Source organism: Delphinus delphis, chromosome 2 (genome assembly GCF_949987515.2).
Source record: "Delphinus delphis chromosome 2, mDelDel1.2, whole genome shotgun sequence".
NCBI lineage: Eukaryota > Metazoa > Chordata > Mammalia > Artiodactyla > Delphinidae > Delphinus > Delphinus delphis.
Window position 1 is genome coordinate 163,474,969 of NC_082684.1, and position 15,123 is coordinate 163,490,091.

Here is a 15,123-nt window from a genome sequence, read left to right on the forward strand (position 1 = left end):
TGTTTCCAGACATTTAAAAATGGATTTCAATGAGAGTTTTTAAGTCCTTGGAAAAGGAAGGGACAGTTTTCATTGTTCCTCATGGTAGTGGGGAGCCCTGGAGATGGAATGAAAGCCAAGCAAGACATGAGCTCCTTTCTCTAGAGCAGGACAGAGCCTGGATGGAAGCCCAGCTGATAACCTAGAGATGTTCTAGGTGGTTTCCCGAAGGGTTTATTTAGGTTCCGGTAAATGGGCAGAAATTCCAGGGGAGCCGATATTTATAGGTCAGGAAATAAAAGTGGTTGTCTTCTAGAAAAACTGCACACAAGGAGCAAGGTTCAAGGTACTAAGTAGGATTTGAGATAAAGGCTTTGCAAACACAGGACAGCATGCCCCAAACCAAGCAGACCTCAGGTATAGGGACTAACTCCCAACTATAATTTGGCTGCTACATGTAAGTCCAGCATTTGACAACAGGATCCCTGAATCCTCAGTCTAGGGCCATAAGTCATTCAAAGCAACCCTCCCCTTCTCCCCCTTGCAAGAGTAAGGCTTTCAAAATATAGTACCCGGATCCATCTGGACAGAGGGGATGGACTTGATTTTCAGGTAAAAAGGAGCAGTGCAGTGCCTCCATGAAAAGCACGTAGGTCATGCACTACCCAACTCCTGGGGGCGCCATTCACTGTCTGCAGCGTGAGAGGACCCCTCTCTGGAAATCCCAGATAATCAGAAGCCTTTAGAACAGAGGGAAGACGGGAACTGTTGACCGTAACAACTAAGAATTAACATGAGTTAAGAACATGTTACATTATTTATTTGAATAAGAAAGAAAGAAGAAATAAGTTGCCTCTTATAAGAAATAAGATGGAGAAGGCAAGAACTACAGGCAACAATTTTGTTAATAGTTAAAAATGAAAATGAAAGAAGTTATGGATTTTTGTCTCTCTTCCTTTCCTCACCTACATAATTCTGGCTCCTGTCCTTTCCTTCTGGAGTTGGAGAGAGGCACTTTATATCATCAACATAAATTTTATATTGGTAATTTCATGAACATAATTTGCAGCCAATAACCAAGTTGTCACTGGTTGCTTTTTTCCCCCAGAGGGTGACTGTTGTGATTTGTAGTCCCCATTGTGGCCTTAAGCCAATAGGATAAAGGAGTCTATGAGATGTGATATGTTTTGACATATATAAGTTTTCAATGTATAAAATATGATTGACACCTTGACACCTGGTTGGAATTGTAAAGGAAAGGTATTTGGTGATTGACAAGAGTATAGGTTGCTTCCTAGGAGCCAGTGGTTAGCAAGTTCATATGAACTTCAGAAATGCTTCTGTTTTTTTCTTTAACTGTCTAAGTTGCAAGTACACACCAATATCCTCACAGTGAACTATGTGGTCTACTAGCAACAATTTTGTCCAGAGGAAGCCTGTTACATGAAACCCGTCATTCATTGTACAGTTGCAGCTGGCAGACAGTTACCAGATAACTTGCCACAACTTTTAATTTTCAAATTAGCAGTTGCTGCCACATGTGGTTTTGTTTAAAAGGCTAACTGAATTACAAACAAGTATTTGTCTGAAAGGGGCTAGTTTATAGCATTTATACAGTTGTGCAAAATGTAAGTTGAATTATGCTCAAACTGCATTCGTTTGCTTCGAGCAAGTTGTCCACCACAAACACAGAGCAACTGATAAAACAATAACCACAAACAACACCCAGTTAAACAACTCAGTTCTTCATGCATAGAGATGGGACAGGTCATATATAAGGTTACGGAAGGATCAGTATGAGGAATCCGTTCTCCAAATCTTCGTGGATAAAAGACTATAAATTTCAGATCTATTTGATTAATGTGTAGGGGTCATGGTACACATGTCATAAAGGTGGCAACAATTGCATACACCATTGTCATTTGTATTCTAAAGGCAGCATTTAAATATAAGTGTTCACTGCCCTACAGGCTTACCCATCAGATCCAACCTTTCCTCTGGGGTCAAAAATATCAACTGAAAGATGATGAAGTAGAATATTTTATGTAGCTCTTTACACATTAAAGTTTCACAGGAAATTATAGCCTTTTCATGCTTCCTTCATAACTGTGACACTTTCAATTAAATGAAACAACCATTTGCAACCAATAGGAGGTTGATATTTTTACAAGGTGCTATTCCATCAGAATGTAAGGAAACATATATCTACATAAGTGTAGAACTTTGGACATTAAGGCTGTTTTATTACCTGTTGTCTTGTAGTTGGGTTCAATGGTACACCTTAACCGAAATTGGAATAATGCAACGAAACACGTATCATATCGTTTGAGTCTGAAGCACAATTTTGATGTTATATAAACATCCTAGTGCAGGTCTAATCAACTATTAGGCATTAGGCAGAAAAGGCTTCAAGGGGTGAAAAATAGAATTTAATTGATTTTCTTTCTGCAAATTTTTTGTTTTAAACATTATCTTTGAGTGTTTTTAACGTATTAACTCATTCAGCCATCATAACAACCCGATGATGTAGATATTACTCCTCCATTTAACAGATTAGGGAACTGAGCCACAGAGAGGTCGGGAACTTATGTCACACAGCTAGGAAATAATTTGATTTCACCGTCAAATATATTCCCTAATCATACGTCATTCACCTACCAACTTGAGAGTCACTTGGTGGATTTTGATGGAGGAATCTATTTTAACTCTATTTGTACAATTTGCAGTTAATAAGAGCAGTACAATAAAAGTAGCAGGATTTAAGGTGACTGCCGCTCTGCTCCAAGGTAGAGGCAGTGGAGCTTTCACAGAGAGGGTAGGTCTTTTCCCCCTCAAACTCCTTGTTTAAGTATGAAATCCAGTGAGGGAGCGTATCTAGTGCTGGACACATAATGAATTCTAAAGTATATTGTGAGGAGGTCATAAAATTTGGAATCAGAAGACCAATTCTAGCCATGTGGCTTTAAGCAAATTACCCAGCCTCATTACCTGCTTCACTTAATAAACAGAAATAATAATAATTCCTTTCAAAGTTATTATAAGTATACAGTGAAGAAAATATATGAAAATAATGTAATTGGTAAAGTGGTATATAGATATTGGTTAATTTCACAATGATCACAATAATATTTGTAGTTAGTAAATATATAATTGTGGTTAATAAATATATAATGATTGGGCAAGGGTTATTCATGCCAGGACTTACAATGATAGAATCCTCAAATGACTTGATGAGGTTTACAGATTTAAAACTAGATTATTCAAGTGACTAGAGACCATCTACAGAAACAGCCCAAGGAGATCCTTCAGTTGCAAGAGCAAAGCTGTCAATTTCAGCTGAGCTCAGGACTTGACTTTAGGTTTACACATGAAGGCAAGAGAAATGCAGTGTGTAGCTATCACTTGAAATTCAAAAACAAAATACATTTGCTTCTCTAATTTGGATCTTTTAAGTGGAGGTATCTTTCTGGGTTCCAAATTACCTGGGTAATAACCACTTTTCTACACATCTTATGACTAGGTAGATGAGTGCTATTTAAATTAGAAGCACATAGTGAGTAAAAGACATTTTGTGATTAGCTCTTCAAATGGCTACAGCCAAGTTTGAAAAAAACAGTAAATATATGTTGCCTAAATTGAAAAATGAAATATTTTTTCTGTACAACTGGACATGCCCAAGACAACTAAAGAAAAGAGACAAATGTCTAAACGGGGTATTGGTAGCTCTGAATTCCTTTGAAGATTTGGAAAAGATTTATTCCATTAAAGGACTCTTTACTTTGCATAGCTGGTTCTTATTCAACACCTGATTACACTTCCCTCCCTGCTCTCAGCAGGCCTGTAAGGTTTCTCTCTACTCAGTTATTAATCACTGCTGAAATGATATTTTCAAAACCTAGGAATGCAAGGAGAACTCAGTAGAGCCCATCGCTACAATCAAGCATTTTACTTCATAGTCACTAAGAGCTAACCTAAGATAATGAAGGAATTGGGTTTCATGCGGCTAAGTAAACAAGAAGTATTCTCTGAATTAGCAAAATTAAACTCATTTTGTGGAGTAGTGGAGTTTTTGTATCCTTGGATTGTTTTTCACATTAGTCTTGGTGGTGGTAGTAATAGTGGTAGCAGATTAATAGTAGTGGCAGACTTTCTTGTTAGTAGTAGTTGTAGCAGCTATAATACTCATAGGACTAGTACTTATAATTTATATTAATGTTATAATAATAGAAGAATCAAGAGTTGTAATTATAACTTTTACACATTAGCAAATTCTTCCATCATTTTACTTAGTTCTTTGGGAATAATTTGAGACTTCACCTTTAAAATTTGGGAAATTGTAGTTCTAGAAAACTTTTTCCTGATGAGAGGAAGCAGCAGAAAATGATTCTCATGATCTGAAAGACTGAGTTACATACAATAGAATGGAAAATAATGTTTTGCCAAATCTATAAAAATAAATATAAATCTTATTTATTTTAAAAACTAATAGTAATAATTAAGTATCTGAAATCATTAATGGCTCTGCATTTTTCAATTCTGTTTTTCTAGGAATTGCTGCTGCAGTTTCTTACAGAGTTGTTTTGGTGAATGAATTTTGTATTGATTTAAAATTATCTTACTGCCTTGAACTACTGCCCTCTTTATTCTTTAAATAAATCAGTTTCTCTTATTAATACATGGAGAATTTAAAGTAAGGGAATAAATATCCTGAGTTACTGTCCCTGAAAGAACACTTTCAGAGCATAATTCAATTTTTTCCTTAAAAGATCATATTTATAGAATTTTTGTATCCATTTTAATGGTGAAATTAATGGTGAATATAAAAGCATGCTGGTGAGGATAGGAGAAAAGAAGTAAATCGTAGACCCTGAAAAATAGTCACTCTTCATCTTTATAATTTTAAGGATATGATGTTGGACTTTGAACGTTGAGAGCATGGCTCTGAAAATTACAGGGAAATCAAATAAAAGCAATGACTATTCCACCCTATCATAATATCTTTTAGTACACTTGAGCTACGTGAAATTGCAAATGTACAAAGTTCTGCTCAAGACATAGGGAATTTATTTTGAAAGATATTTTTTGGCAAATGAGAAACAAAGAGTAATGGATGATTAAAACATGCTAAAGATTTTACCAGTTTAAGTATCATTTTTAAAGGTGAATAGCTATGATTCAGTTATGCCTGCGATGAAAAATAAAAAGAAAGTCAAAGGGGGCTTCCCTGGTGGCGCAGTGGTTGAGAGTCCGCCTGCCAATGCAGGGGACATGGGTTCGTGCCCCGGTCCGGGAAGATCCCACATGCCGCGGAGCGGCTAGGCCCGTGAGCCATGGCCGCTGAGCCTGCGCGTCCGGAGCCTGTGCTCCTCAACGGAAGAGGCCACAACAGTGAGAGCCCCGCATACCGCAAAAAAAAAAAAAAAAAAAGAACTCAAAGGAAAGACGACATTGCTGGAAAGACAGAAATTGATTTCAAAGTAAATGACTACAGATTTAATTCTCCAATAACTTACCTAGAAATTACAGTTGAGAATTTGAAACAATAAAGGCTGTGATATGCCAATGAAAGCTTTATTCAGACCATGAAGTGAGATAAAAGTTTTACACTTTTAGAAGTTTAAATTCTACATAATTTTGTGGTTTTAAAAAAAGTCCCACTTTTTAAATTAATTCTAATGGAAATAGAAAAATGATCTATAGTAACCCCAGATATGTAGTTAACTTACGATTGCCTAAACATTACAATTGCATTGTCACAAATAACTTGCTTTGGATTTTATTTTGTAATAATGTATGTGTGCATGTGTGCATTTTTTATGTTCTTAATTGTGCACTTCCTAGATTAATATGAAAAATTAGTTGGTATTCCCTGAGCTGACTCTCCTTTTAGGCAGCTAAAGACCTTGGAGGCAAGAAGCCAGTATAGGATTAACAATTTGTCATGGATAATCCGCAAAGTAAATAAACCCAATGTGAATAATTGAAAGTGGGTAGGGTTGTAACATGGGAGGTACTGAAAGTTAATTCAAGACGAAGTTCTCCATAGTAAATTCGCTCTCCTTATCCAACAGCTAGAATAGGCTGGCATTGATAACTCTCTAAATAGAGAGGCATTTGTGCATTATCAATATTTTACCATCTTATCTGAAAACATATAGTCTTTACCTCCTTGATACAGTGCTACTTGAGCAATCTGAGAAATGTGAAGTTTTTCCATGAGTGTTTAGCCTCCTTTCAACTTTGAAAAGATGGTCCAAAACATTTTCTTCATTTTAATATTAAAGATACATATGTGTGATTTCTAAAATGTCCTAAACTGAGATTAAGAAAAGCAATTCAACAGCATGAAAATACATTCATTTGTAAACTGGACTTGCCTGTTTGACTAGCGTTTAAGATAACAAGGGATTACTAAAGGCAAATTTAATGTTTGAATTACTTATAGTACTATACTAGCCTCTTCAGCCTAATAATCTCTTCCAGGTAATAGTCACTTTCCTGCAATTAAAGTTGTACATACTATAGATTTCTGATTTACCAGTCTGCAAGGTGCTACCAAATCATATGGGAATTTGTCACCTAATCCAGACTCAACTATTGCTGATCAGACATTAAGACATTAATTATGTTTCTTTTTTTTAGCTACCATGATATTTTATTTTTGAAATGTGACTGAAGGTGAGTTGCGATATTTTAATTAAAATTTTCTGGACTTTTTCTTAACATATTTATTACTTTTCTAATTATAGGTTTCATATACACTGGAGAAGTTGTACATCGAATGCTAACAGCCACACAGTACATAGCACCTTTAATGGCAAATTTTGATCCCAGTGTATCCAGAAATTCAACGGTCAGATATTTTGATAATGGTATGTATTGGTTAGCCTATTTTTTACTAAATGTATACTTATAAACATTGATCATCAGATTCATATTAATATTTTAGTAACCTTGGGTTTTTTGGGGGTAGACTGGAATTTTAAACTGCTTGATACAAATGCCCCGAGATGACAAATGTTACACTGCAGCTGTTAATACTGTTAATATGTGGAGTAAAGTATGTGGTTAAATGTCACTCGTTTATTCATTCATTCATTTGTTCATTCAGCAAATGTTTATTAACATGTATTGAGCACTATAATATATGAGTTGCTGTAAACGACGCCTCGAACAAAGCAAATACATTTATTTTATGCTAGTTGCAATACGTCCCTCCTATTAAAAAAAACAAAGGATAATTTGTTAGTTTTGATCTTCAGATAGAGGCAAGTGGCATAATATATTGATATTAAATTTCCAAAACTTTTGAATAATATGTACCATAAGATGAACACATCTTTTAAAAATCTAGGATTGTGGGTTATTAAAATCACTTAAGAAAAAAGTTTTCCTGACTTTGAAATATTAAATAGAGTAACTGACAACAGTCTATCCCTACTATTTCTTTGTGGGACATATAAAATAGTCAGAAAAGACCTAGAATATGTCACTAAGTACCATTCAAATCTAAGTAAGAAATGTAAGGTCCTAAAGACATAAATGAATTTTCATGTCTACATCTTATTGAAAGCTGTAACTTTAGTAGAAAACGAAATTATAGGAAAAGAAGAGTTTGTTTTGGAAACTTAAAGATAGAAATTTCTGTTCTCTTTATAATACAAAAATAGTATTTATTTGCCCAAATGACAATTTTATCTTTTAAAATAATGAAAGCATGTGGCCTGAACAGAGTTATTTCTTCTCTTGTCTTGCCTTAATGCGCAAGGAAGAAAATTACTATGGGGTAGCATAGACTTACTCGTGACCATGGCTTTCAGAAAATGACATCATTTTGCTGAAAGAGATCTGACCAGTGTGATAAAGCCACTTTACAGGTCAAAATAGCAAAAGAGGAAGAAAACTAAACATACTTAGATGTACACTTTGAAAACTGCATTTCAAACAATTTGAATAACACCAAAGTGGGATCCAATATGAAGTAATACTAAATGTTAGCCATAATAATTATTTCCTTCTGTTATTTTAAGAACTGTTATACTCTGTCCTCCCACTTTAAAAAACTGAGGTACTAAGGCCCAAAGATGTACAAGTAGATTGTAAGTATACTTTAGTCAGAGCTACAGTGGGCAACTTATCTGAAGCTTATCCCGTGACCTACTAGACAGAATGAATCTACCCTAAGTAAATAAGAAAGTTGAGTATTTTCCAAGCTTTGTCACTTACTAGGTGATGTTGGGAACATTTACTCATGGCCACAAGCTTCTGATGACCAAGTTTCTAGACTGTTAGCATAAAAATCATAAAGCAGGGGCTTCCCTGGTGGCGCAGTGGTTGAGAGTCCGCCTGCCGATGCAGGGGACGCGGGTTCGTGCCCCGGTCAGGGAAGATCCCACATGCCGCGGAGCGGCTGGGCCCGTGAGCCATGGCCGCTGAGCCTGCGCCTCCCGAGCCTGGGCTCCGCAACGGGAGAGGCCACAACAGTGAGAGTCCCGCGTACCGCAAAAAAAAAAAAAAAAAAAAATCATAAAGCATATTAAGTCTCTTTCCCCATATGCTCTCTCACACACCCATGTGCCTAGGTAGCTCAATATTTAAATTTTACTTTTATTTAAATGATTTTTAAAAATTAATGTATGCCACTTCAACTGGATTCTAAATTCTTTAAAAACTAGGACTGTGACTATTTATAAGAAATTATTTTCTCTTCAATACCTGGCACAAGAACTCAATACACAGTCAGTCCTCAATAATTAATTATTCAATGAATGAATACATGAAAAAAATTAGGTATGTAAGATGATTTTTAATTCTGAGTTGTGAAAGTACGAATACTCAAGAATTACTGTATTTTACTTTATTGAAATATCTTCTGTGTGATAACCAATGGGAATATTGCATTCTTACAATATAATAATAAAAGCTAGTAATTACCTGTGTTTTATTAAATGACTGAAGCACCTTTCAGTATTGTAAGGATCTTCACAAAGTCCTTTTATACCATAGCAACTTACTGAAATGTTTCCAACTTTGATTGGTTAGGATCATTGAAGGAATGCTTAAGGATGGGAAACTCAACATTTTAGGAAAGCAAAAACTTCTCTAGAGGAGACAGCAGTTTAGAACATTTCTTCTAAGATAATATTTCTGTAAGCATTAAAGCACTAGATTTTAAAAATCAGACGATGCTTCCAAATATTATAGCCAGCCTAGAAGTCACAGAATATTAATGCACAAAAACTAGAGAAGTTGTAAAACTAAACCTTTTATTAGAAAAATAATTTGGTGGCTCATAAATAGCAAATAGAAAGCGTAAGTCTTGCAGTGATCAGAAGTCTAATCAAGCACAGAATCAGAAAATTGGGAGTTAGTAGTGACCTTAAATGCCCCTAGATCAACCTACCTGCCTGTTTTTATTTTGGAGATTAAGAAATTGGCATCCATTACTGATTAGACAGTTTGATCACCCTAAGGATACTAAGTTGCAACTGCTCAGTTCCATTAAGCACATAGGATGGTACAGCAGCTCATGTGGTCTGTTATATGAGCTTAAATTACAACTTCAGCTCTGCCAGGAAGAACTTTACCATTAGATTTTGTGCCCATCATCAGAAAAACAGTGTAGGATTGTCCGTCATAAGCCAAGAGATGCACCACACTAACCCAACTCTTTGGTGAATTCCAAGGATTGCTCTTGGCAGATTATTCTCCATCATAGCTGATGACCAAAGAAAGTGTCTTTTTGGCTCACTTACCTAATTGCTTCGTATATTAGGTACTACCTAGGAAGCAATATGTGAGTAAGGCGCTGCTTAGAGAAATACAAGATCGTATCTCTAAAAGCCACTCTCACTAACCTGCAGACCATAAAGTTTTAGATTCAGCAACTTGTAATAAAAGGTAAAATTTGATATATTGATTATTCAATAAAACAAGATAGAGACATATAATTAATTTTAAAGTTTAATGATAACATTTACACTCAACTAATCTTACTAGTAGAACCATTTAAATTAAATGCTGGGGGAGCTGTGCTACTACATAATATAAAACATATTTGCACAATTAGTGTTATTTTTAAAAGTCTGCTACTGACAATGTATTGAAAATATCATCACCAGAATTTGCATTAAAAACATTTAATTACTCAATTTAGGTAGACCTCTCTTGTGCACAAAGAATTTGAGGAAACTATGTATTTTTTGATTGATTGCAGAAATCCCTAGAAGGCAAGAATTATTCCTCCCATGTTGTAGAAGAAACAGGTTCAAGCAGGTTAATTGTGTCCAAGGTCACACACAGAGTATTAGAGGCAGGACACAAGTCTAGCTCATCTGCCCTCCATTTCAGTGTTTCCTCTGCACCGTCAAAGTGTCTATTAGAAATTAGTGAGTAAGAAGGAGACTAGAGCTTGAGAGTTGTGAACACATGTGAAAGAAAAGAAGTGGTTGTTAGGAGGAATTTCATGATCAGAAAACCCTTTTACTTCTACGATTATGGGAAGTTTCCTGGCTATTATTGTCCTCTTGCCTTTTCCAGTTTTTAGAAAAATGGTTGTATAGATACAGAGATGCCCGTGGAAGGAAGAGACCGGGGTTTTCACTTACAACAGGGGTATGTCTTGGGTGCTGCATATAACTAAAAGTACCAAGGTAAAAGTAAAAAAAAAAAAAAAAAATTTTTACTTCTAAAGTTTTACCTCAAGGAAATAAATAGATTTCTATATTTAAAGGGTATAGCGTGATAATTTGATATATATATACATTGCAAAAGAATTTCCACCATCAAGTTAATTAATATTTTCATCACCTCACATATGTACCTTTTTTCTTTTCGGGTGGGAACACTTAAGTTTTATTCTCAGTAAATTTCAATTATATTGTACAGTGTTAGAAACTGTAGTCACCGTGTTATACATTAGATCCTCAGACCTTATTCATTGTATAAATGAAAGTTGGTATCCTTTTGCCGGCATCTCTCTATTTCCCCCAGACCCTAGTCCCTGGCAGCCGACATTCTAAAATCTGTTTCTTTGAGGTCAACTGTCTTTGTTTTGTTTTGTTTTTAGATTTCACATGTATGTGATACCATGCAGTTTTTCTCTTTCTCTATTTGGCTTATTTCACTTAGCTTAATGCCCTCCAGATACATCCATGTTGTCACAAAGGCAGGATTTCATTCTTTTGGGGGCTGAATAATATTCAGTGTATATATATGTGTGTGTGTGTGTGTGTGTGTGTGTGTGTGTGTGTATACCACATATTCTTTATCCATTCATCCATAGATGAACACTTAAGTTGTTTTCATACTTTGGCTACTTTAAATAATGCTTCAATGAACAAGAGAGTATAGATATCTCTCTAAGGAAGTCATTTTGTTTCCTTTGGTATACACCCAGTAGTGGGATTCCTGGATCATATGGTAGTTTTCTATTTTTAATTTCTTGAGGAAATTCCATACTGTTTTGCACAGTGTCTGTTCCAGTTACGTTTCCACCAACAGACTATAAGGGTTCTGTTTTCTCTACATCCTGTGCAGGATTTGTTACCTCTTGTCTTTTTGATAATAGACATCTTAACAGGTGTGAGGTGATGTCTCATTGTGCTTTTGATTTGTAGTTCTCTGATGATTAGTGATGCTGAGCACATTTTCATGAACCTCTTGGCCATTTATATGTCTTATTTGGAAAAATGGCTGTTTAGGTCTTTTGCCCCTATTTTAATTGGGTTATTTGTTTTCTTGCTATTGAGTTGTATGAGTTCCTTATTTATTTTGGATAGAATCCCTTGTTAGATACATGGTTTGCAAATATTTTCTCCTATTCCATAGGCTGCCTTTTCACTTTGTTGATGTTTTCTTTTGCTGTGCAGAATATTTTTAGTTTGATGTAGTCCAACTTGTTTATTTTTGCTTTTGTTGCATTTGCTTTTGGTGTTAAATACAAAATACAAAATATGATTACCAAGACCTATGTCAAGGAGCTTACCCTCTATGTTTTCTTTTAGGAGTTTTACATTTCAGGTATAACATTCAAGTCTTTAATCCATTTTGAGTTGATTTTTGTGTATGGTATATTCTTTTGCATGTGGCTATCCAGTTTTCCTAGCACAGTTATCCAGTTTGTTGAGAAACAGTTCTTCCGCATTGTATATTCTTGGCTCCATTATTGAAAAATGAATTGACCGTATAAGCATGGATTTATTTCTGGGATCTGTACTCTGTTCCATTGATCTATGTGTCTTTTTTCCTTAATCCCAAAGCCATACTGTTTTGATTACTATAGCTTTGTAATATACTTTGAAATCAGAAAGTATAATGCCTCCAGCTTTGTTCTTCTTTCTCAAGATTGCTTGGCTATTTGGAGTCTTTTGTGGTTCCATACAAATTTTAGGATTTTTTTCATTCTATTTATTGGAATTTTGATAGGGATTGCATTGAATCTGTAGATTGTTTTGGGTAGCATCGAAATTTTAACAATATTAAATCTTCCAATCTAAGAACATGAAATATCGTTCCATTTATTTGTGCCTTGTTCAGTTTCTTTCATCATTGTCTTACAGTTTTCAGTATACAGGACTTTCACCCCTTTAGTTAAATTTATTCCTAAGTATTTTCTTGATGCAATTGTAAATGGGATTGTTTTCTTAATTTCCTTTTCTGATAGTCTGTTATTAGCACATAGAAACACAACACATTTCTGTATATTGATTTTGAATCCTGCAACCTTACTGAATTCATTTATTTATTAGTTCTAACAGTTTTTTTTTTTGGAGTCTTTAGGGTTTTCTATATACAATACAGGCATCTGTAAATAGTGACAGTTTTACTTCTTCCTTTCCAGTTTGTATGCCTTTTATTTCTTTTTCTTGCCTAATTGCTCTGGCTAGGATTTCCAGTATTATGTTGAATAAAAATGGTGAGAGTGGGTGTCCTTGTCTTTTTCCTGATCTTAGAGGAAAAGCTTTCTGCTTAGTATCTTGTTAGCCTTAAGTATGATGTTAGCTATGGGCTTGTCATATATGGACTCTATTTTGTTGAGATGCATTCTATCTATATCTGATTTAAGAGTTTTTATCATGAGAGGATGTTGAATTTTGTCAGATGCTTTTTCTGCATCTATTGAGATCGTCATATGACTTTTATCCTTCATTTTGTTAATGTGGCATATCACATTGATTGATTGGTGCATGTTGAACCATCCTTGCATCTCAGGAATAAATCCAGCTTGATCATGGTATATGATCTTTTTGATGTACTGTTGAATATGATTTGCTAAGATTTTGTTGAGTATTTTTGCATCTATGTTCATTGGCTATATTGGTCTGTAAGTTTCTTTTCTTGTAGTGTCCTCATTTGGCTTTGGTATCAGGGTAATGCTGGCCTTGAAAAATGAGTTTGGAAGTGTTCTCTCTTCTCTATTTTGGAAGACTTTGATAAGAATTGGTATTAATTCTTCTTTAACTGTTTGGTAAAGTTCCCCAGTGAAGCCATCTGGTCCTGGATTTTTCTTTGTCAGAACTTTTATAATTACTGATTCTATCTCCTTACTAGTAATTGGTCTGTTCAGATTTTCTGTTTCTTTGTGGTTCAATCTTGATTGATGGTATGTTTCTAGGAATTTATCCATATGTCCTAGGTTGTCCAATTTGTTGGCATATGATTGTTCATAGTACAATAGTTTCTTATGGTCCTTTGTTTTCTGTGTTATCAGTTGTAGTGTCTCCTCTTTCATTTCTGATTTTATTTATACTTTCTCTTTTTTCTTAGTCTAGCCAAAGTTTTGTCAAATTTTTTATCTTAAGAAAGCTCTTAGTTTCAATGATCTTTTCTATCATTCTAGTGATATCTATCTAATGGATCTTTTTAGTCTCCATTTCTTTTATTTCCATTCTGATCTTTGATATTCTTTTCTTCTGCTAACTTTGGGCTTGGTTTGTTCTTCTTTTTTAGTTCCTTGATGTGTAAAGTTAGGTTGCTTTTTGAGATCTTTCTTTTTTCTTCATATAGGCATTTATCTCTATAAATTTCCTCTTAGAATTGCCTCTGCTGAATCCCTTAAGTTTTATGTTTTGTTTCCATTTTCATTTATCTCAAGATATTTTTAGATTTCCCTTTTGATTTCTTCTTTGGCCCATTGGTTATTCAGGAGGATATTTTTTAATCTCCATGTATTTGTGAATTTTCCAGTTTTCCTTCTGCTGTTAATTTGTAGTTTTATATCATTTTGGTCAGAAAAGATGCCAGATATGAATTCAGGCCTCTTAAAATTGTTAAGACTTGTCTGTGGCCTAAAAAAATTATCTATCCTGGAGAATGTCTTATGTGCACTTCAGTAAAATGTGCATTCTGCTGCTGTTTGATGAAATGTTCTATGTATTTCTGTAAGGTTCACCTGCTCTAATATGTAGTTTAAGTCCAATGTTTCCTTATTGATTTTCTGTCTGAATGATCAATCCATTGTTGAAAGTGAGATATGAAGTTCCCTATTTTTATTGTATTGCTGTCTCTTTCTGCCTCTAGATCCATTAATATTTGCTTTATATATTTAGGTATTATGATTGGATACATAAATATTTATAAACATTTACAGTTGTTAATATCCTCTTGATGAATTGACCTCTTTATTATTGAATAATGATCTTTCTTTTGTCTCTTGTTAAAAGTTTTGGCTTAAAAGTCTACTTTTCTGGCATAAGTATACCTACCTCTGTTTTCTTTTGGTTTCCATTTGCATGGAAAATCTTTTTCCATACCTTTACTTTTAATCTACGTGTGTTCTTAAAACTGAAGTGAGTGTCTGTGGGCAGCATATAGTTAAGTCTTTTTCTTAAACTCTTAACCCAGTCTGTGTCTTTTGATTGGAGAATTTAGTCCATCTACATTTAAAGTAACTATTGATAGGTATGGTTTACTATTGCCATTTTGGTAGCTGTTTTCTGGCTGTTTTGTAATTCCTTTATTCCTTTCTTTCTCTCACTCTCCTTTGTGATTTGATTTTCTGTAGTGATATGCTTCAATTCATTGTATTTATCTTCTGTGTGTAAGTATTTGATCTGTGGTTACTATGAGGCTTACATAAAATATCTTATACAATCAATTTTAAGCTGATAACAACTAACTTCAAACTCAGACAGAAGCTCTACA

General features: G+C 34.6%; 1 protein-coding gene across 1 annotated transcript in view; it reads left to right on the plus strand.

Moving 5' to 3' along the window:
* PLXDC2 (plexin domain containing 2) overlaps positions 1-15,123 on the plus strand; it is a 407,678-nt gene that overhangs the window by 260,487 nt on the left and 132,068 nt on the right. Inside the window, exon 5 of the mRNA XM_060006184.1 lies at positions 6,729-6,851. Coding sequence (XP_059862167.1) covers positions 6,729-6,851 — 123 coding nt within the window. The remainder of the gene's footprint in view (positions 1-6,728; positions 6,852-15,123) is intronic.